At 40.6% G+C, this 20,593-nt stretch overlaps 1 protein-coding gene across 2 annotated transcripts in view; it reads left to right on the forward strand.

Moving 5' to 3' along the window:
- Positions 1 to 18,831, forward strand: part of LOC130124579 (integrin beta-1-like) — a 61,739-nt gene extending 42,908 nt beyond the window's left edge. Inside the window, exons 12-16 of one of the 2 annotated variants that reach the window (XM_056293994.1) lie at positions 1,253 to 1,491; positions 9,249 to 9,471; positions 12,493 to 12,725; positions 13,621 to 13,787; positions 14,643 to 14,735. In XM_056293994.1, the coding sequence (XP_056149969.1) occupies positions 1,253 to 1,491; positions 9,249 to 9,471; positions 12,493 to 12,725; positions 13,621 to 13,787; positions 14,643 to 14,720 (940 nt within the window). In that variant the 3' untranslated portion in view covers positions 14,721 to 14,735. Of the gene's footprint in view, positions 1 to 1,252; positions 1,492 to 9,248; positions 9,472 to 12,492; positions 12,726 to 13,620; positions 13,788 to 14,642; positions 14,736 to 16,265 lie in introns of those variants that run through there. The other variant, XM_056293993.1, reaches the window with a different exon arrangement.
- Positions 18,832 to 20,593: the final 1,762 nt, after the last annotated feature.

A 20,593-nucleotide genomic window follows, 5' to 3' on the forward strand; every position in this document is an offset into this window, starting at 1 on the left:
AGACACGGCAACCTGGCTTGTAATTAGGAGCCTACTTCCCAGTAGACTACTACAGCTGATAGCTAGTGTTGAACAATGTGATGCCAAGCACATTTCCCTGATCTTTAGGAGGCTGAAATCCCATTGAGCTGCCAAGTTGGACATTGTTTAGTTCTGTGTTGAGTGGGCTTGTGCCAATTGGTGATTGGATCATATATCGAAAACTGGAGAGGTGATCGACAATTGGTTTTTCCTATGTCAATTAAGGTGATTTTAACTAACTTAATATCAGAACTAAGATGTTATAAAAATAATTTCCAGAATCTGCCCACTACTGTGCATTTAGAGGTGTTTCTGGTGGAGCAGCATGTACGCCTGCTGAGCCCTGTTAATCAACCAACAGGAGTGACTAGTGAATTTTAAAATTGATCTAGTTTCCATGGATCTGACACCTCGCATCTTCGTTCTCCATATGCCTGCTCACCAAAACTTTGCTTTGCACTCCATGAGAGTAGTTAACGTAATGGATATAATTTGGATTGTGATATTAAATATAAGATAATTATGTTAAATGGAACATGATGAGGCGATATTGTCACACCAAGCACAGATACACTGACAATTAAATGGGAGCCTTTTTTTGAATAGAGGAGACTTTGCTATCAAACAGATTTTTTTAATGTTTGAATATTTTAAATAAAATGTTCACACTCTTTTATAAATGTTTATCCGCATAACTTTAACTGCATTGCTTGCAGAAAGCTTAAAGGTTTTATTATTTCAAAGCTATCAGATGATGAGCCATGCTAAAAATTATTATTTAAAATCTTTAATCCGAATTAAATTCCAATGTCAATAGTAATTAGAAAATGCTGAACAGAGAATAGATTATTTAATGAAAACGAATAAATATACTACTACTACAAACCAGGTAAAAGCCATAATATTCCCAAATTCAAGATTTCATGTTTTTCTTTGACACTAAGCCTAAATCATCCATACTGCCATTTCACTGGCCTGCTATGACACAACTCCCCCCACCCTCTCCTACTCCTGCTACCCCCTGGTGATTGAATCACCAATCGGTGATCTCAAGTAGCCACATTTGGACGATAGGAAAGTAAAAACTGTCACCCAACCCTAGCATTGAGTTTACATCAAATTAACAATCACCCTTCATTCTACAGGTCTTTTTATTTTTTTCTCTGATTAGCTGGCAGCCTTATTCTTTGTTTATGCACCTCACGATTAAACTTCCTGTATATCCTGCCAGGTGTAATGAGGGGCGCATTGGGCGTCTATGCGAGTGCAGCAAGGATGAAGTGCGCACGGAGGACCTGGACGCCAACTGCCGTAAAGACAATGGCACGGACATCTGCAGCAACAATGGCGACTGTGTCTGTGGCACCTGTGAATGCAAGAAGCGGGAGAATCCCGCTGAAATCTACAGTGGAAAGTTCTGCGAATGTGACAACTTCAACTGTGACCGCTCCAACAACAAGCTCTGCGGAGGTGAGCGTTTGAAAAGGCTTCTCTGTTTTGATAATGTGCTTTTTTCAGCAAGTACACATTTGTGCTCTCACTTAGTTTTTTATTATTATTATTCTCTTGAGCCCCATTTTGGTACATAATTAGTCTTGCACAGTTTGAAGCTATGAATGCTGTTCAACTTTTAGAATGTTTAGCACTTAAAGTTTGTGCTTCTATTTAAATTTGTGATACTACTTGTACTTTTTTAGATATTTAATTTTTTTGCATTAAGTTGTTCCTTTATAAAAGAATGGTGAAGTCTAGTCAATTTCATTTGTATAGCCCATTATCACAAATTACAAGTTCGCCTCAGTGGGCTTTACAGCAATACAACATCCTGTCCTTAGACTCTTGCATCGGATAAGGAACAACTCCTAAAAAACCTTAAACGGGGAGGAAAAAATAGGAAGAAACCTCAGGGAGAGCAACAGAGGCGGGATCTCTCACCCAAGACAGATAGATGGTTGTGTGTGCAGAATAGAATACAACATTGAAAGAGGAGAACAGAATTATAATGGAATTACAAGATATATGAAGAATATGATGAGGATGCCAAGCAGTGTCCAGATGCCAGTGAAACAGCCTAGGACCTGATATGTTTTAAATCTCGTGGAGTGCACAGAACTGATGATATCATAGACTCAAGGCTGGATTAGTACCTCCAGGGGTCCCTGGGCACTGAAGCTCATAGTCTCCCACCCCACACCACCCACCGCAGCCATTAAACCCCACCTTAGATATTTTGAGCTTCCAGTCAAGTTTGCGTGTCAAATTCACCGGACCATAATCATACCAGTCGAGCTGAGCAGGTATCCGTGTATCATTTGATCATTTCATATCTTACTTAGAATCCAAAATTAGAAAACCAATAACACCCTGTTATTTCATTGTTAGTTTACAAATCCAAAATACAGAAAAGCAGTAATGGGCTGTTTTTCATTGTTTTGATTTTATTCTGAAGTTAAAAATAAAACACATTTATTAAGGTATGTGTGGCACCTGTAAGGAGATAGTATTTTCCAATACCTGCTTGAATCCTGTTATTCAACATTGTTTTCTGGTTTAAAAATGAATTTTCATATTCTACACTTGCCAGTAGATGACAGGGTAAACTGTTTTTGGTACATTACTGCAGGCTTTAAAGAAGAAGACTAGTTAGTTGATAGTCTGAGCCTTGACGAATGTGTGCTCGGTGCTGTTGTACCGACTAGCTTATAAATTTTGTTGAGTCTCGTGGGTGAGATAATTAAAATTAACATTCTTCTACACCACTAATAGACCGAGTGCTACCATTTCACTAACAAATCACAAGACAAGGAAACAATGGATTAAATCATCCCAAGGCAGTTGTATGACTAGACTATAGCAATATTTGTGTTTACTGAAAACCACCCAAGCAGGCAGCACACCAGTTATTACTGTTATATAATAATGTGACTGACTTGAAGTAGCCTTAGAACAGTGCCATCCTAAGGTAATCACACAACACAGCTGAATGCAGGTTTCCAAATTAGGCTCACTAAGTGAGCTAGCTAACTTCACACAGAACTGCAAAAACCAACATATAATGAACTTGACAAACCAACTCCCAATACAATATAGCATCACATCACAGTGATGCAATACACGTTATGCAAACAGCATATCAAATAGACTCCGTCACAAAATGTAAAGCAACACACAGTCACAACAGATAATACTGCTCAATCCACAGACAGCCTAATCAAATGCTTCTTACCTTTATAAGTTCTTCTTTCTTGACTTTCTTTGCAAACTCTGTGATTAAGTCCTCAAAATCCAGCTGTGCATTGCTGCAACCGACCATAGCTGCTTCCAGACTATTGTTACTACTAGCTAGCTTAACATCCTCCATCGGAATGCCCTCTTCTTCACTTTACTTTTTAGTGGGGCGGTTTTTTTAAAAAAAAATTTTTTTTGCTTGCGGCTGCTTGTTTCACTTCCTTTTTCTTTCTTTTGGCATTCCTGCTGGGCTTATGGTTAACGCTGTCCATTTTCTGCTGCTTGGCAATTTCAGAATCAGAATACTTTATTCATCCCTGAGGGGAAATGGGTTCTATTACAGACACTCAAGTGTGAGTAAGAAAAAACTAACAAGAAAATAGAAACAAGAAAATCAGAAACAAATAGAAATAAAAGATATAATGAGACACAGAAATAAGAACAAAATGTGTCAACAAGCATGGTGCATATAACACCCTATTTATACTGCACTACTGCATCACAAAACAAACAGCACAAACAAAACCCGACAGGATAAAACAAGTGGAAGGGCCAGTCCAATGACCATTAACTCTTGAGTGTCTGACACTCTGAGGGAGGAGTTGTAAAGTTTGATGGCTATAGGCAGGATTGGCCACAGGCAGGAATGACCTCCTGTGGGGCTCTGTGGTGCTTTTCGGCAGAATGAGTCTATTACTAAAAGTACTCCTGTGCCCAACCAGCATGTTATGGAGTGGGTGGGAGACATTGTCCATGATGGCACATAATTTCAACAGCATCCTCCTCTTAGAAACCGCCGCCAGAGAATCCAGACCTTTTCCCGCACATTTCTCACTGATACAACTTAACTGATAGGGGGTCAGGTAAAAATTAATTCCACTGTTTTTAACTTTGACTTGGTTTAAGAAAAACTGATCATGAATCTGTGCAGTGTAAGCCACCTGACCTCTATGCCCACCCTCCGTGACCATTAGCCAATCTATACAGTGCAATGCTGCTTGGTCAGCAGTCACCACTTGCCCAGCCATCTCACCAATAAAACAATCAATCATGAGAGTTAATTTTCATGGAAACAACTTTTATTTAATTCTAATTGGATAATTATCAAGATCAAGAAAATGGGACAAGCCTTGTGTCATTTATGTGTAGCCTGGCAATAAATAAATAAATAAGATAAGTGCATACTTTTAAAAAAAATGTTTTTTTATACCCAATGCGGAGGGCTCTTTTGTGCTCAGGGGCCCCTGGGCACATGCCCAGATTGCCCATATAGTAGATTAGGTGACAGCCAACACAAAGACTTATGCTTATGAGTCAGGTGAAGCTAGCATACAAATTTCCAATGAAAAGTTTGGTTATTGTATTTGGAGAACTAGAGCTCTGAACTTGGAGATGGCTTGAATGTACACATTTGTTTTACTTTTTTTTTTAACTGAATTTTTATTTAGTTTTAAATAATATTACAATATATTTCCATACAATGACACTTCCTTTTCCAGCTGTATCTATACATTCTTCACATTGACTTTCAAATATTTAGACAAACAACAAAAAAGATCCACTCCAAAGTAAAGTAATAGCCACATGAACAGGAGATATGTTATAAATCGGGGGAACAACAAAATAAAGTAGAATGTGAGAAGAGAGAATAAAAAAGAAAAGAGGGGAAAAAAGCCTCACTGTATTAGTAGACAGGGGCCCACCACTTAGTAAATATACATTTTTGGAGCCTTAATAAATGTTATTTGCTCCATTTAGTAGACATCTGACACCTGTTATATGTGCGTGTGTGTGGGGGGGGGTCTGGTTTCATCCATTTAATCGTAATACACTTCAGGGCTGCTATAAGTAGTATTCCTAGGAGATATTTCTTAGACCTCCCCTCTAAACCATCAGGTATTACTCCCAGTAGTGCCACCATAGGATCTTGTGGGATATTCTGCTGGAACACTTCTTTAAGAGCATCAAATACCCTTTCCAAAAGACATGTAATGTAGGGCATAACCAAAATATGTGAGTATAATTTCCAATTTTTGCTCCACACTTTCTCCATCATGATCTGATGTGTGTTGGACCCATCTTTGACACTATCTCTGGCGTTCGAAAATATCAAGTGATTACTTTCCATTTAAATTCTCTCTGTGTGTTTGAATTTGTCACTAGGTTTGCTTCTGTGCATATTTCCTTCCAGGTGTCCTGTGTTATACCCATGTTTAATTTGGATTCCCATCTCTGCATTATATTTAAAGAGCTATCTTGATTCATAAACAAAAATTTGATGTGGTTAACAAATTATTCTCCTTTCTCCGTCTCCCATTTTCAATTCACTGAGATAATTTTCTATTGGGGTAGATTTTATGAGTTTTTTCCCCATTCTTTGTGTGTAGTAAGGAAATGTTGTAGTTGCAAATATGTGAAGAAGTGTGCTCTAGGGATATTGAATTCATTTTTTTTAACTGTTCGAGTGGTTTAAGATTGCCCTTGTTCAATATCTGATGCAATTTAATTAAGCCATGTTCTGACCATTTTTGAAACCCTGTATCTAAATTGTTAGGCATAGAGGTCTTTATATCCAATGCTTGTTAGTGGCGAGATTGTTTTAGGTAGTCCATATGCTGATTGTGTTTTTTGGGGGGGTTTTTTTGTGGAGTTTTTTTTTTTTCCATATTTTTAAGGTAATTGCAGGCCATTGTCCCATTTCTTTTATATGGGCATCCAAAAATGGTAGAATGTGCAGAGGCTCTGAACACATGCTTTTTTTTTTCAATATTAAGCCAGCATGTATATGTACTATCCTGGATCCACATTAGCAAGGGCTTTATCTGTGCGGCCCAAAAGTAATATCTTAAGGTAGGAAGTTTAAGCCCCCTATCTGGCTTAGATAGCTGTAATGTTTTAAGCCTAAATCGTGGGTGCTTTCTTTGCCATATGAACTGAGAAATCAATTTATCCAGATTATCAAAAGTATATTTATGCTAAGATTTTCATTGGGAGTGACGAAGGACAGGATTAGGAATGATTATATTAGAGGGACTGTTCAAGTTGGACGGTTTGGAGACAAAGCAAGAGAGGCAAGATTGAGATGGCTTGGACATGTGTGGAGGAGAGATGCTGGGTATATTGGGAGAAGGATGCTGAATATGGAGCTGCCAGGGGAGAGGCAAAGAGGAGGTTTATGGATTTGGTGAGGCTCGGAGACATGCAGGTGGCTGGTGTGACAGAGGAAGATGCAAAGGACAGGAAGAGATGGAAACGGATGATCCGCTGTGGCGACCCCTAACGGGAGCAGCCGAAAGTAGTAGTAGTAGTAGGCATCATAAAGGTTTTGTACAGAATTGGGGATGTATATACCGAGATACTTAATACCATCTTTCATTTAAACCCACTCTGGAGTTTTATACTTTGTGGTGTTCTGCCATTAATATCAATGACTTCTGTTTTTCCCACATTGATTTTGTATCCTGAATAATATCCATATTGAGAAATAAGTTTCTTTAGGTGTGGTGTTGTTGGTTCTGTTAAATATAGTAGCACATCATCTGCATAAAGGAATAATTTATGCTCTTCTTTATTTCAATTCATTTTATGTTGTTGTCTCTAATGAACTGTGCTAACAGTTCAATGCTAATGGCAAACAGGAGGGGTGAAAGAGAGCAGCCCTGTCTACATCCGCGTTCTAATATAAATCTCTGATCTATACCCATTAACTTTGACAGCAGCCTGTTGATCTGAATGAAGTGTTCATATCCATTTTATGATATTAGGGCCAAATTTAAACTTTTAATGTTTGAAATAATTATCGCCATGACACACGATCAAAGGCCTTTGGGGCATCTAATGATATGATTACCACTTCTTTTTCATAATCTTCTGATATTATCTCCATATTATCTTCCAGTAATAAAACCAGTTTGATCAGGTTGGATAATTTGGGTGATAATTTTACTAACCCATCTCCAAAATTGCTGTTAAAATGCACAATCCCAGGCTGTCGCAGGTCCTTTCTGTGTGGAGTTTGCATGTTCTCCCCGTGCCTGCTTGGGTTTCCTCCCACCATCAAAAAGACGTGTGTTAGGGTTAATACTCTTGTCTGTGCCCCTGACCAAGGCAATGGAAAGAAGAACTGGAGTTGGTCCCTGGCCACTGCACTGCTGCTATACAATAGGATGGGTTAAATGCAGAGAACAAAGTTCATTGTAACCTGCACACTTCTTTCTTCTTCTTCTTCTTACACTATTGAAATTAATTGGGAAAAAAACGATGCAACCAATAAAAATAAAAGTTATTGATTATTTTTTTTCATTACTTTATTAATCCCCCGTGAGGACATTCTTTCTCTGCATTTAACCCATCCTAACTGTGTAGCTAGAAGCAGTGGACGGCTGCTTTTTTATAAATGTACCTGGGGAATTATAAAATGAGGGAAAAGAAGAAAAATGCATTTCCATTGTCAACCCTCAGCCATGGTATGAGCAGGAGGCAGGGCTTATGGTAGAAGAGGAGTACCATGATGTAGGCTTGTGCCGAGGTGGCAGTAATGCAACATTTCGGATGCCAACCGCCAATAAAAAACCAACAACAAGAAGAAGGCTTGTACCGATTGGCAATCGGATCATATGTAGGTGATTTAACTAAATTACTATCAGAACTAAGATGTTATAAAAATAATCTCTAGAATCTGCACCCTACTGTGCATTAATAGGTGTTTCTGATGGAAACATGTTAAATGTAACATGATGCTGTGATATTGTCACACCAAGCACAGACAGGCTTTTAAAAGGGAGCCATTGTTTGAAAAGAGAAAACGTTGATATTAAATAGATTTTCGTAATGTTTAAATTTTTAAAAAAATGTTCACACTTTTAGGTTTATTTACGTCACTTTAACTGTATTGCGTGTAGAAAGGTTAAAGGTTTGATTATTTCAACGCTCTGTCAGATGCCGAGCCACGCTGAAAATGATTATTCAGACTCTTTAATCCAAATTAAATTACAACATCAATAATTAAAAAAATGCGTAACGGAGAATAAATTTTTTAATAAAAACGAATAAATATACTGCTACTACAAACCAGGTAAAAGCCATATTAATCCCAAATACGAGATGTTATGTTTTTCTTTGACACAAAGCCTAAGTCATCCATGCTGGCATTTCATTGGCGTGCTATGACATTACCCCCCCCCCCCCCCCCCGGTGATTGTATCACCTATCGGCGATCTCGAGTAGCCACAATTGGGCGATAGGAAAATAGAAACTTTCACACAACCATACCATTGTGCCCAGAGGCAGTTCACCTCAGGACCCAGTCGTGTTATCATGGTAAGACCTCTGAGCTGGGTGCACAGTGGACTGTGAAATATGTGTAAAATTGAACTCTTGATTTGTTTTGTCTTTTGTTTTGTGGACTTTATATACATATTATTTTGCACTGTTATTATTATACATATATTTTTTTTAAAAAACTTTTATTTCTTGAGTTTTGGCATTGCCAGGTTTGGAAAAGCACTGTTAATAAAACACCATTGCACTTAAGTACTATTGCAGCAGAGCCAATCATTTTATTTATTTATTTATTGTTTTGGCCTCCCACGAATCCCGTCACTCTACAACAGGTCCGCTTCTTGAGACAGTTTATCAGTACATTTTCTAACATGCCATCTATTCCCAAAAATGATGATTCCGGTTTTTGCAGCTAATGGACACAAAACAGTCATTCAGCTTGTAGTTATGGCTTTCTGCTCTTGATCATGAGCTTATCTATACAGCAGCATTTGCATAATAGTCTTGGCAAGGAATCACACATTGGATTGGTGAATGAAATATTATTCTGAGAGATTTGTATATTTTATATTGTAACCAAACAATCTGATTGGTGAGTCAAAGACTACTTCAGACCGTGCTGGTGACCTCTCTGAAGCATAGCCATTTCTGAAAAATTAAGTTGGTGGCCTTTTTAATTGTTTTGTTGACCCCTTTCTTCTTCTCCTCTCTTTGACCAGGACATGGTCGTTGTGAGTGCAGGGTATGCATCTGTGACGCCAACTACACAGGAAGCGCCTGTGACTGTTCACTGGACACTACCACTTGCTTGGCCAAGAATGGACAAATCTGTAATGGCCGTGGTACCTGTGAGTGTGGCCACTGCAAGTGCACCAACCCCAAGTTCCAGGGCCCAACCTGTGAGATCTGCCCCACTTGCCCCGGAGTCTGCGCTGAGCACAAGTGAGTCCAGAGGTCCCAGTTTCTGGAAGAGCAGGGCAGTAAAGCAAAGGAAATTTACAGTGCATCCGGAAAGTATTCACACCCCTTCACTTTCCCCACATTTTGTTATGTTACAGCCTTATTCCAAAATGGATTAAATTCCTTTTTTTTTCCCTCGTCAATCTACATACAATACCCCATAATGACAAAGCGAAAAAGGTTTTGTAGAAAGTTTTGCAAATGTATTAAAAATAAAAAACTGAAATATTGCATGTACATAAATATTCACACCCTTTACTCAGTACTTGGTTGAGGCACCCTTGGCAGCGATCACAGCCTCAAGTCTTCTTGGGTATGAAGCTACAAGCTTGGCACACCTATATTTGGGGTATTTCTCCCATTCTTCTCTGCAGATCCTCTCAAGCTCTGTAAGGTTAGATGGGGAGCGTCGCTGCACAGCTATTTTCAGGTCTTTCCAGAGATGTTCAATGGGGTTCAAGTCTGGGCTCTGGCTGGGCCACTCAAGGACATTCACAGACTTGTCCCGAAGCCACTCCTTCATTGTCTTGCTGTGTGCTTAGGGTCGTTGTCGTGTTGAAAGGTAAACCTTCGCCCCAGTCTGAGGTCCCGAGCGCTCTGGAGCAGGTTTTCATCAAGGATCTCTCTGTATTTTGCTCCATTCATCCTTCCCTCGATCCTGACTAGTCTCCCAGTTCCTGCCGCTGAAAAACATCCCCACAGCCTGATGCTGCCACCACCATGCTTCACTGTAGGGATGGTATTAGATGAGAGGTGCCTGGTTTCCTCCAGACGTGGCGTTTGGCATTCAGGCCAAAGAGTTCAATCTTGGTTTCATCAGACCAGAGAATCTTGTTTCTCATGGTCTGAGAGAGTCCTTTAGGTGCTTTCTGGCAAACTCCAAGTGGGCTGTCATGTGCCTTTTACTGAGCAGAGGCTTCCGTCTGGCCACTCTACCATAAAGGCCTGATTGGTGGAGTGCTGCAGAGATGGTTGTCCTTCTGGAAGGTTCTCCCATCTCCACAGAGGAACGCTGGAGCTCTGTCAAGAGTGACCATCAAGTTCTTGGTCACCTCCCTGACCAAGGCCCTTCTTCCCCGATTGCTCAGTTTGGCTGGGCGGCCAGCTCTAGGAAGAGTCCTGGTGGATCCAAACTTCTTCCATTTACGAATGATGGAGACCACTGTGCTCTTCGGGACCTTCAGAGCTGTAGAAATTTTTTTGTACCCTTCCCCAGATCTGTGCCTCGATACAATCCTGTCTCGGAGGTCCACAGACAATTCCTTTGACTTCATGGCTTGTTTTTTGCTCTGACATGCACTGTCAACAGTGGGACCTTATACAGACAGGTGTGTGCCTTTCCAAATCATGTCCGATCAATTGAATTTACTACAGGTGGACTCCAGTCAAGATGTAGAAACATCTCAAGGATGATCAGTGGAAACAGGATGAACCTGAGCTCAATTTTGAGTGTCATCGCAAAGAGTGTGAATACTTGCGTACATGCAATATTTCAGATTTTTATTTTTAATAAATTTGCAAAAATTTCTACAAACCCTTTTTCGCTTTGTCATTATGGGGTATTGTGTGTAGACTGATGAGAAAAAAAGGAATTTAATCCATTTTGGAATAAGGCTGTAACATAACAAAATGTGGGGAAAGTGAAGGGGTGTGAATACTTTCCGGATGCACTGTATATCTAAATTACTAGTGACCATTGTCGTTTTGTTTGTATTTATGTAAGGGTGCAGCAAATTTTAAAGAAAACATCTTGTTCTCGTTTTTAACATTTTATCATTTGAGGAAAAATTTAAATTCAGAACATCGAAGATGAGAGGTCTGGGACAGTCATGTTGGCACACTAGATCACTAGCTAACTACATATGGCTCATAAGGATGGAAGGTTGTAATATATTTTCTCTGTGATTAATAACCATAGGTTTGTCAGAGTTGTATCAGAACTAAATTCCTCCAGAGTTGTACGGTATTGTGGAAATTTGGGGTTTGGACTAGTGCGAGTTCTGTTTCAGTGCCTCTGTTGGGCTTGGCATTCCAGAGCAATGAGCCGAATATTTCCCAATCGCTCCTTTTCTCTATGCGTCACAGACGTCAGAATAATTAAACTTTTACATTTCAGCCATGTAACTGATAGTTAGCAGGGCCGCACAGTCTTGCTCCGAGACATTCTGAGAAAACCCACAGCTGTTATATGACACACACCTGTGACTTTTGTTACACAACAGCCTGTCTTAAAGCTTAGCACTTAAAAAACTTGTGGCACTTTAAGTAAAGAGAGTTTGAGTTTACATCCTCTGGAAATCCCACTCTATCAATTTACATGGGCAATAGGACACGTTTTAAAGCAAAAGATGAATATTGGTTCTGGCTTGATCGGTGTTTGCAGCTTTGATAGCTGCACACCAGCCCCCAATGAGTGAACATCTCCAGTGTGTCTACCATGCCAAATGACTTGTTATCTTGCATTTCTTCCATGCAAACCATCTCCGTTTCCCTCTCCGGTTCTTTGCCTTTGTTTAAATTTTTGTGCTAGTCACTGGCACATATGCTGACTCCTTGTCGTTTGCCACCCAATATTAGTTAGATACATTTTATGGCCCCTATAGGTCAAACAACCCATTGATTAGTTGGTTGACCCAACTAAACCATCTTTTGAGTGTCTTATCAGGTGCAAACTTGCCATTGTATGTTTGACAAACATTTTCAAAACATACCATACAACATCGCTCTGTTGTGCCAAGGACATTGTGGAACTACGCAAGCCCATGCTAGGTTGATTTGGATCCCAGTTGAATTTTCTCGCTTGTGATGCTCCTAGTCCATTTCAGTTGGAGTCCTGTTTCAATGAAAACAAGAAGAAAAAAAAAACACGTTATGGAAAGTGAAGTTGATACTGCCCTTTATTCACACCCTCTATCAACTTTCTGTATTTCTCCCTCTTCCTCTCCCCTTTTTCCCCCCTCTTCCATTTTCTCTCTTTGACCCCCCCCCCACACACACACACAGGGAGTGTGTTCAGTGCCGAGCCTTTAATACGGGAGAGAAGAAGGACACGTGTGAGCAACAATGCAGTTACTTCAACATGACCAAGGTGAAAGATCGTGTCAAGCTTCCCCAGCCCACCGACCAGAGCTTCCCACTGACCCACTGCAAGGAGCGTGATGCAAATGACTGCTGGTTTCTCTACACCTTTGCCATCCGGAACAACGTCAAGGAGGTCTACGTAGTGGAGACATTGGGTAAGTTGCACTGCCCAGTGGCTGCTGGGGAGGGTTAAGTGTTGGAAAATGATGCCAGTAGGCACTGTTCTGTTTTTCTTGAATCGATAGTCATTTTAAAGCTAAAGCTTCTGAGTATTTACATACACACAAATGTTTATATAAGACAATGGCTAAGTCATGACTATCCATATCAGAAACACTTTCGTAGCTTCTCATTTTAATGGATACTGTCGGATATGTCTTTCGCAGGAGAAATAATACATTGCATAGCATTTTATTTCTTTACCATAGCAGCCAATTGCCAAAGAAAAAGGGCGGTAAAAGAACTGAAGGTGTTGTGCTTAACAAGTCGAAATCTCTTAAGAAAATTTGCCAACAGATAGAACAGTAATACCTAAAACCCAGCTTCAATCATTTTATTTTTTGTAGTGGAGAAGTTATTGACACAATAGCACTAGTGACTATTTTAAATTTCAAAATGAATCGCTGAGATTTGAAGTAGGACTGCACTTACCACAAATCACCTTCCTTAAGTGCAGATAAAGTCTTGCACCGCCATCTTTATAGTCCTTTTCATATTTTTTTCTTGTTTCTCAGTAGCTACAGTACATTTGGCTGTGTCGGCTCTGGGGCCTGCTGCCTCTGTCTCCCCTCTACCTGATACTATGAGAGAAAAAAAACCTGAGATTTTAGGAATGCACCATATTAATCAAATCATTTTTTTATATATATATAACTGCATTGCACATGAACTTTAACAAAAAAGGGCACCTTTGCACCCTGATGATACTGTATGTGTGTTTGTGTCCATTTCTACAAAACTTCAATCTTTTGTTTTGAAACAATGACTTCACAAAACAGATAACGGTGATTTACTTTAACCACTGTCTTTGTGCATTCCTGTTGTTTCCAGAGTGCCCAGCAGGACCTGACATCATCCCCATCGTGGCTGGCGTGGTGGCGGGCATTGTGCTGATCGGACTCGCCCTACTGCTCATCTGGAAGCTGCTCATGATCATCCACGACCGTCGGGAGTTTGCCAAGTTTGAGAAGGAGAAGATGAACGCCAAATGGGACACGGTAAGTCAATCCCATTGTAGCTCCCTGGATGAACAAAGGATGATTGCTGCGACTTCTATAGACGTGTCAGGTGATACACAATCTGACAAGAAAAAACAACAGCTATCTGCCCTAATGCAAACTGTATTTGGTTTCACTTAGTGCATTGATTCAAAGCCAATATTTAAGCTATTGCAGCAAATTTTTGCACACAGCCTAGAAAAAATCTTTGGTCTGTGAAATGTATATGCAGTGGATGCTGCTTTTTAAAATGTTTTCCCTCTTGTGGAGGGCTAATATGAATATTTAGAGAAACTTCTTACCTTATCTGAACGAAAATCTTACAATGCATGGGAGAAGACAAAAATGGTGTCCTGAACTTCCCAAATAATGCTGTAAAAGGACACATTACATGAGAAGAAGGGCGTGTAAAGGAAGTACATGGGTAAAATTGAATGCGTATGGAATCCATGAAGTGTGTGGCACATTCAAAGAGTCTGTGGCTTTCTCTCATGTTCAGTCTTATTCATTCTGTTCTTCAGCCTCGGCTGTGGCAGCCTTTTTTGTTTTAACGTCTTTGTTGCCATGAGGGAGTGTCTACTGTCATTGCTGCCTCTCACTGCTTCATGACAGTACTACATGACCATAAAAGGCAATAAAACAGAGTGAGGCGCAAGGGTCACTGATGATGAAATGAGAGGGAGGGGGAAAGAGGGTCAAAAACTAGCACCGTTTCTAGATGCTTGGTCATTTTTGCACTCTCATTTTCCTTGAGACCTTTGTGTTCACTCTTGTCCAATCTTCATTTCATTATCTCTCTTTTTTGCCTGTTTTCCCATTTTTGTCTGTCTTTAACCTTATCGTTGTCCTCTGTAGCAAGGGAACCCCATTTACAAGAGCCCAATTAACCAGTTCCAGAATCCCAGCTATGGGAATAAAGGTGCCGCCCTATAGGTCAAAGTTGGTATCGCTTGTTGGCCTCCTGTTGCTGCATGCACTAATTCTCTTTAAATGTGTGATCGGTGTTTTGGTGGATTCATTGGCTTTTGAGTGCAGGCTTTGTATCTGATATCAACATTGTTTTCAGTTGTCACTCAAACCTTTTTATGTGGGTGATAAGATTTTACTTGAAAGGACTGCATACTTATTGTTAACTGCATGTTGAGGTGATACTGGCATGTTTAACTGAAAGGTGCAGTGTTTTGCATCGTGTTATATTACCATAAAGCTTTTTTACAATGCTGAGAGCAGAGCCAAAGGCAAAGCCTTTTTTTTTTTTTGTCGTTTGTTGGTTAATCATTGTGATGTTTTAGTTAAACGACAGGTTGGTTAACTGAACTTCACTTGGTGATCTTAAGGGGGCCTTGATCATTCAAAAAAAATCCCTCGCCTTTTTTTCACAAGTTAAAGTAAAGTACGTGGGGTTTAGGTACATTTATCCTACTGCACTACATCTGGTTTCAGTCAAGCAACTTGATTTATCATAAGTTTTTTTTAACCTGGATGATTATTCCCATAAAGCAAGGCTGTCATAACTATGACACTAGTTTGAAGTCTTTACTGCCTCCTCCATTTTTTTGTATTTTCTGTTAATCTTGTTAATACTACTTTGAAGAAAACCTTTTTGTCAGTATACACACACACTGATAATATCTTTTGGGGAAGTACTTTACTAGGATTACGGGTCCCTCTCTGCTGTTTATATTTTGCCTTGTAGATATTGCATCACAGTCATCCTGATATTCGACAGACACTAAAAAATGTGCCAAGGCATTACATCTTGACTACAGTAATGCACCAGTAGTGAGACTACAACTACTCACTTTTTTTTTTGGATTTTTTTCCCCCCGCCCTTTTTCTCCCCAATTGTACTTGGCCAATCACCCCACACTTCAGAGCTGTCCCGGTTGCTGCTCCACCCCCCTCTGCCGATCCGGGGAGGGCTGCAGACTACCACATGCCTCCTCCGATACATGTGGAGTCACAAGCTGCTGCTTTTCACCTGACAGTGAGGAGTTTCGCCAGGGGGATGTAGCATTTGGGAGGATCACGCTATTCCTCCCAGTTCCCCCTCCCCCCTGATCAGGCGCCCCGACCAACCAGAGGAGGCGCTAGTGCAGTGACCAGGATACATACCCACATCCGGCTTCCCACCGGCAGACATGGCCAATTGTGTCTGTAGGGACACCCGACCAAGCCGAAGGTAACACAGGGATTCGAACTGGCGATCCCTGTGTTGGTAGGCAACGGAATAGACCGCCACGCCACCCGGATGCCCCAACTACTCACTTGAGCTGAGTTGTGTTTAATTTTGTGCAAGCTGAATTTAACTTCTATATGCTTACTCTGTATTTCTGAAGTGGTTGTAAAATAAACGCGAAAGGCATGCACTTTAACCACATGGCGTGTGGTTTAACGAGTGGTTTGGGGTGTTTGGTTTAGTCGAACTTCTCAGAGTAATACACTGTTTGACGCCGCCTCTGTCTCTGTATTTGTTAGGGTGAAAATCCCATCTACAAGAGTGCCGTAACAACAGTCGTCAATCCAAAGTACGAAGGCAAGTGATGGAGTTGTGTCTTCATCGGGACAACACTGTATGCAAAGCATTATGGGGTCGGGGAAGGGGAAGGGAAGACTTTTTTTTCTTCTTTTTTTTTTTAATGCTCTCACTGTCATTGTTCATGTTGTTGTTGCTGTTTTAGTCACCAAATGATAGCAATGTGTTTGCCACTATTTCGTTGCGTTTTTACTAACTGGCATTTTTTTTTCCTATGCATCGTTTGGAAATTGTACAGTCTGTATAAACTTGGAGGTTTTGTTTCTGTTTTCGCCTCTTATGAACTTGAGTGTTTTAAAATGATCTTTACATGTTTGTTTTTTTTCTGCCACAAGGACTGGTGTGGTTGCAGAAAGCCCAAGTTGTGCCTTTTAATAGAACCATCGAGCCATTGGTGTTTGGTCAAGGGGTTGAATCAAATGAGATGGAGAGGGGTTCTCTTCCAAAATGGTTTTTATCCAATTTTGGGGGAGAAAACGCTACTTGAAAATAGTTGCTCAGTTTTATACGATTGTTTACGAAATGGAATTGTCTGTGGATTATTCCGTTTTGTGGAACACCGCTAGTTTGTAAGCAAAGGTCTCCAGGTGGTTCGTAACCTAAAAGACACATCCCATTATGTGTTTTAATTTTGATGTCGGCAATCACTTTGTCAGTAGGTGTCTTTTTTTTTACCCCAGTTGGGGGGGGAGGGTGTTTCATTTTAGAATGAAAGTTTCAGATGTAGTGCTAGCTAGGGGTGGGACGATTCACAAACCCCATGATTCGATACGTCTCAATTCAGGGTGCACGATTTCGATTCAGTACAATGCAGTGGATGCCTTGGTAAGCAAGAGACCAAAAAAAAAAAAACTGTTTTACGATCTACCTAAAATGATTGCACATAATTTGCTTGTCATTGTGCGTGTCATATCACTATTTATGACGCGTGTTGTTCGCGTCATTTCCTTCTCAACATTCAGTTCTTTTTTTTTAATGTTTCACCTTTTATAGGCTTTGTTGCGTTTGTTAGATTAGCGGTGTGTGTTTTCCGTTTTATTTTTCAGGTATTATTTCCAACATGTCTGGGTACAGCCGCCGTTTCAGATGCACCATGACTACCACCGAGGTGTTGCATTATTTACAGGCGTTGGACAGCGGCGATTTTAAATGGTTTAAAATAGTATTGTAACGATCACGGATGTGTAGACTCGCCAGCCCTTGACTAACGGGTCGGACCCTTTAGTCAACTGGTTAGCGTAGTTGCCCGTGGTGCAGGAGACCCGGGTTTGCGTCCCGGCTGCAGCGGTTCCCGGCTGTCCCCTGGATTCGCTACATTGGTGTCAGAAGTGGGATGGTGAGACCGTGAGGCCATCAGAAGTGCGTGCGCCCCAAGGCGTGAGGGAGCTGGTATGCTGAAGCGTGGGGACGCACTTCCCATAGGAGGGGGGTAGTAACTATCACGGATGTGTAGACTCGCTAGCCCGTTGGCTAACGGGTTGGACCCTTTAGTTTACTGGTTAGTGCAGTTGCCCGTGGTGCGGGCGACCTGGGTTCGCATCCCGGCTGCCCCCTGAATTTGCTACAGTATTAAAGTTGTTAAAATGTTAATTTCGGTGTCAGTCGTTTCCTAACAGACATACTAACATATGCAATGCATTAATATCTCAGTTGGGTGTGTATCTTGACAGAATATAGAGTTTAAAAACCAGTGGTCATTTTGACCACCCATGGTCATTTTAGGTAGGAGTGAAATCCCGGTCGTTCTAGTGTTAACACACGATCTTGCAAAATGGGGAGCGTCTTGAACCGTGAAGACCGTATTGAATGATTCGGAATTTGATCCAGTATCGTCCCACCCCTAGTGCTAGCTGGTTGTGCAGAGTAGCAATGGATTGTGTGCAGGTAGTCTGGATTCTTTGTTAAGCCATATAAATAGTCCCAGAATAGGGTTTGAAGGTAAAAGTATGTTTTATTCTGAAAAGCGTATTCCATCCGAACAATCACTTCGAATGTCTGTGTCTAGAAAGTTATATTTTCTTGGGCTGTCTTTCTAGATGGAAGAACATTTTGGTGTACAGTAATATTGCTGTTAGGCTCCAGGTTCTAATTTCTTAATTTAAAAGCCAACTCAGGTCCCTTAATACTTCACAGCAATGCCAAATACATATAAATCTGCCTTACTTGCTTAATTACAAATCCTTGTTTTCAAATGCCTTGTTTTACCTTGGGGGAGGGGGGTCCCAGTTTGCTTGTTTAAACCTCAGTAATTCTCACTAAATTCTCATTTGGTGCTTAGATCAAATTCTTTTTCATATGAAACAGTGGTGATCACATTTCAATAAGTGTTTGAAGATCAGTGTTAAGGGAAAGATCGCAGTTCCTGTTAGTTTCCAGTTTTGTAAAAGAAAAAGAGAGGTTACTCCTGTAACCCTTGTTTTTAAGTGCCTTTTTAATTTTGTCAACACTTTCACAATTGCAATTCTTTATTTCTGAAATTTATTTATTTAATAAAGACCTAAAACAAATTACCCTTATTTCATGAGTGATTTTTTGTTTGTGAAGTGGCGTGTTCATTACATCTGTTGGGGCTGCTAGGAGTCGCGATAACCTCATGGTTGGAGAGATGGGCTTGTTACACATGACGTCTTTGGTTTTAATCCCTGGATACACTGAAAATCTGTGGATGGAAAAAAGAAAATGAGACGCCCCTTCCCCACTTCTACCAACCACCTTTGAGCAAAGCATCCAACCCTCAATGCCTCAGCTTGCCAGCTCAATAACTGCAAATAAGTTAAGGTAAAAAAGGTTAACAAATTTTCTATTCCACCTACAATCTGTTTTCCAGCAGCAGTTAAAAAAAGAGTCCAAATTGGTTCTTGCATAATGTTAGATGATTGTGTTTATGATCATGTCATGACTAAAGCAACTAGCAGCCGGTTCACTTCAGAGAATTAAAAACATTGTCTGGTGTTGGCTGGATGGAGCGTCTACATCTCAACATGTATAATAAAAGGTTAGCATCTGTGTGTGTGTGTGCGGGGGGGGGGTTGGTTAAATCTGAGTTAATCTGAGGTGTTATTGCTTAGATGTTTTACAGTTTCCGCTGCTGGAATGTCTCCTCACCTCATGTAAACCATGCCGCCCTGCATTACTTTCTTCATCGGTAAATTTTACAATATACAGCAATGTGAAGAGAACATGCTCTGTCAGCTTTGGTTTTACATAGAGGACATGACTCTCCATCTATTCAGCACCAAAACTTAACACTAGATAAATCTAATCATGTAGCAAGCGGCAGAAGTCGTGACAGAGAATAAAAATTCAAGTATGTGGAAAACATTTATGTAGAAATACACAGACACTTGTTTTATTTGTATTATATGTTATTCTCTACCAATGCCAAGCTAAATTCCTAGTGCATGTAATGCATGTGCGTGTGTGTGTGTGTGTGTGTGTATGTACACCAGATTGATGCTTTAGAAAATCAGTTGATTCAGCTTTTTGCATTTCAAAACCTTGTTTCAGTTTATAGGGCTGCTAGATTATCTTTGATTTGCCATCAAGTCAGCACCACGAAGCCTTCTGCAAGTTCACCAGCAAAATCAAACTGCTGTAGTTTCCACTGAAGAGCATTCAAACTTTCAACCTCATCTACCAAACAGAGTAGGCCTGACAAATCAAGCCTCTTGCTTATTGAAGAGATCTTGATGAATGGTGGCCAGATTACAAAAAAATGTGAGTAGTTTGACTTCGTTTTTGTCATGGTTGTGTGGTCTTGGTCTTCAAGGCTCACCTGTTCCCTGATTTGGCTTGCCATTTCTGCCCCTGCTTTGCTCACCTGTCCCCCATTACGTGGTTGGTTTGCCATGTCTGCTCCTGCCCCTGCCTTGCTCTCGTGTTCCCCATTCCCTTATTTGGCTTGCCATTTCTGTTTCTGTCCTGCCTTGCTCACCTGTCCTCCATTCCCTGGTTGGCTCTCCGGCAGCTATATATTCCCCCTGGTTGCCCTGGTAGTTGGATGCTTCACCTTTCGTCGCGAGTCTTCCTTGCTGCCTGAATCTAGGTCCCTGTTGTGTAAGTTAGTTTTTTAAAACATTGTTCTAGCCCAGTCTGTCTCCGCTGTCTGCATTTGGGTCCTCAATTCCTGCTCCCAGCATGGCAGTTTTAAGCTAGCCCCTCAGGTGAAGCCTCTTAAAACAATCTAAATTTCTCTTTTGACATCTTTCATTGGGTTCTAGTCTTCTCGCTGGATGTTTGCAGTCATCAAGTCCACATGTCAGGCTGCCTC

The sequence above is a fragment of the Lampris incognitus genome, chromosome 14, assembly GCF_029633865.1.
Source record: "Lampris incognitus isolate fLamInc1 chromosome 14, fLamInc1.hap2, whole genome shotgun sequence".
Classification (NCBI taxonomy): Eukaryota; Metazoa; Chordata; class Actinopteri; order Lampriformes; family Lampridae; genus Lampris; species Lampris incognitus.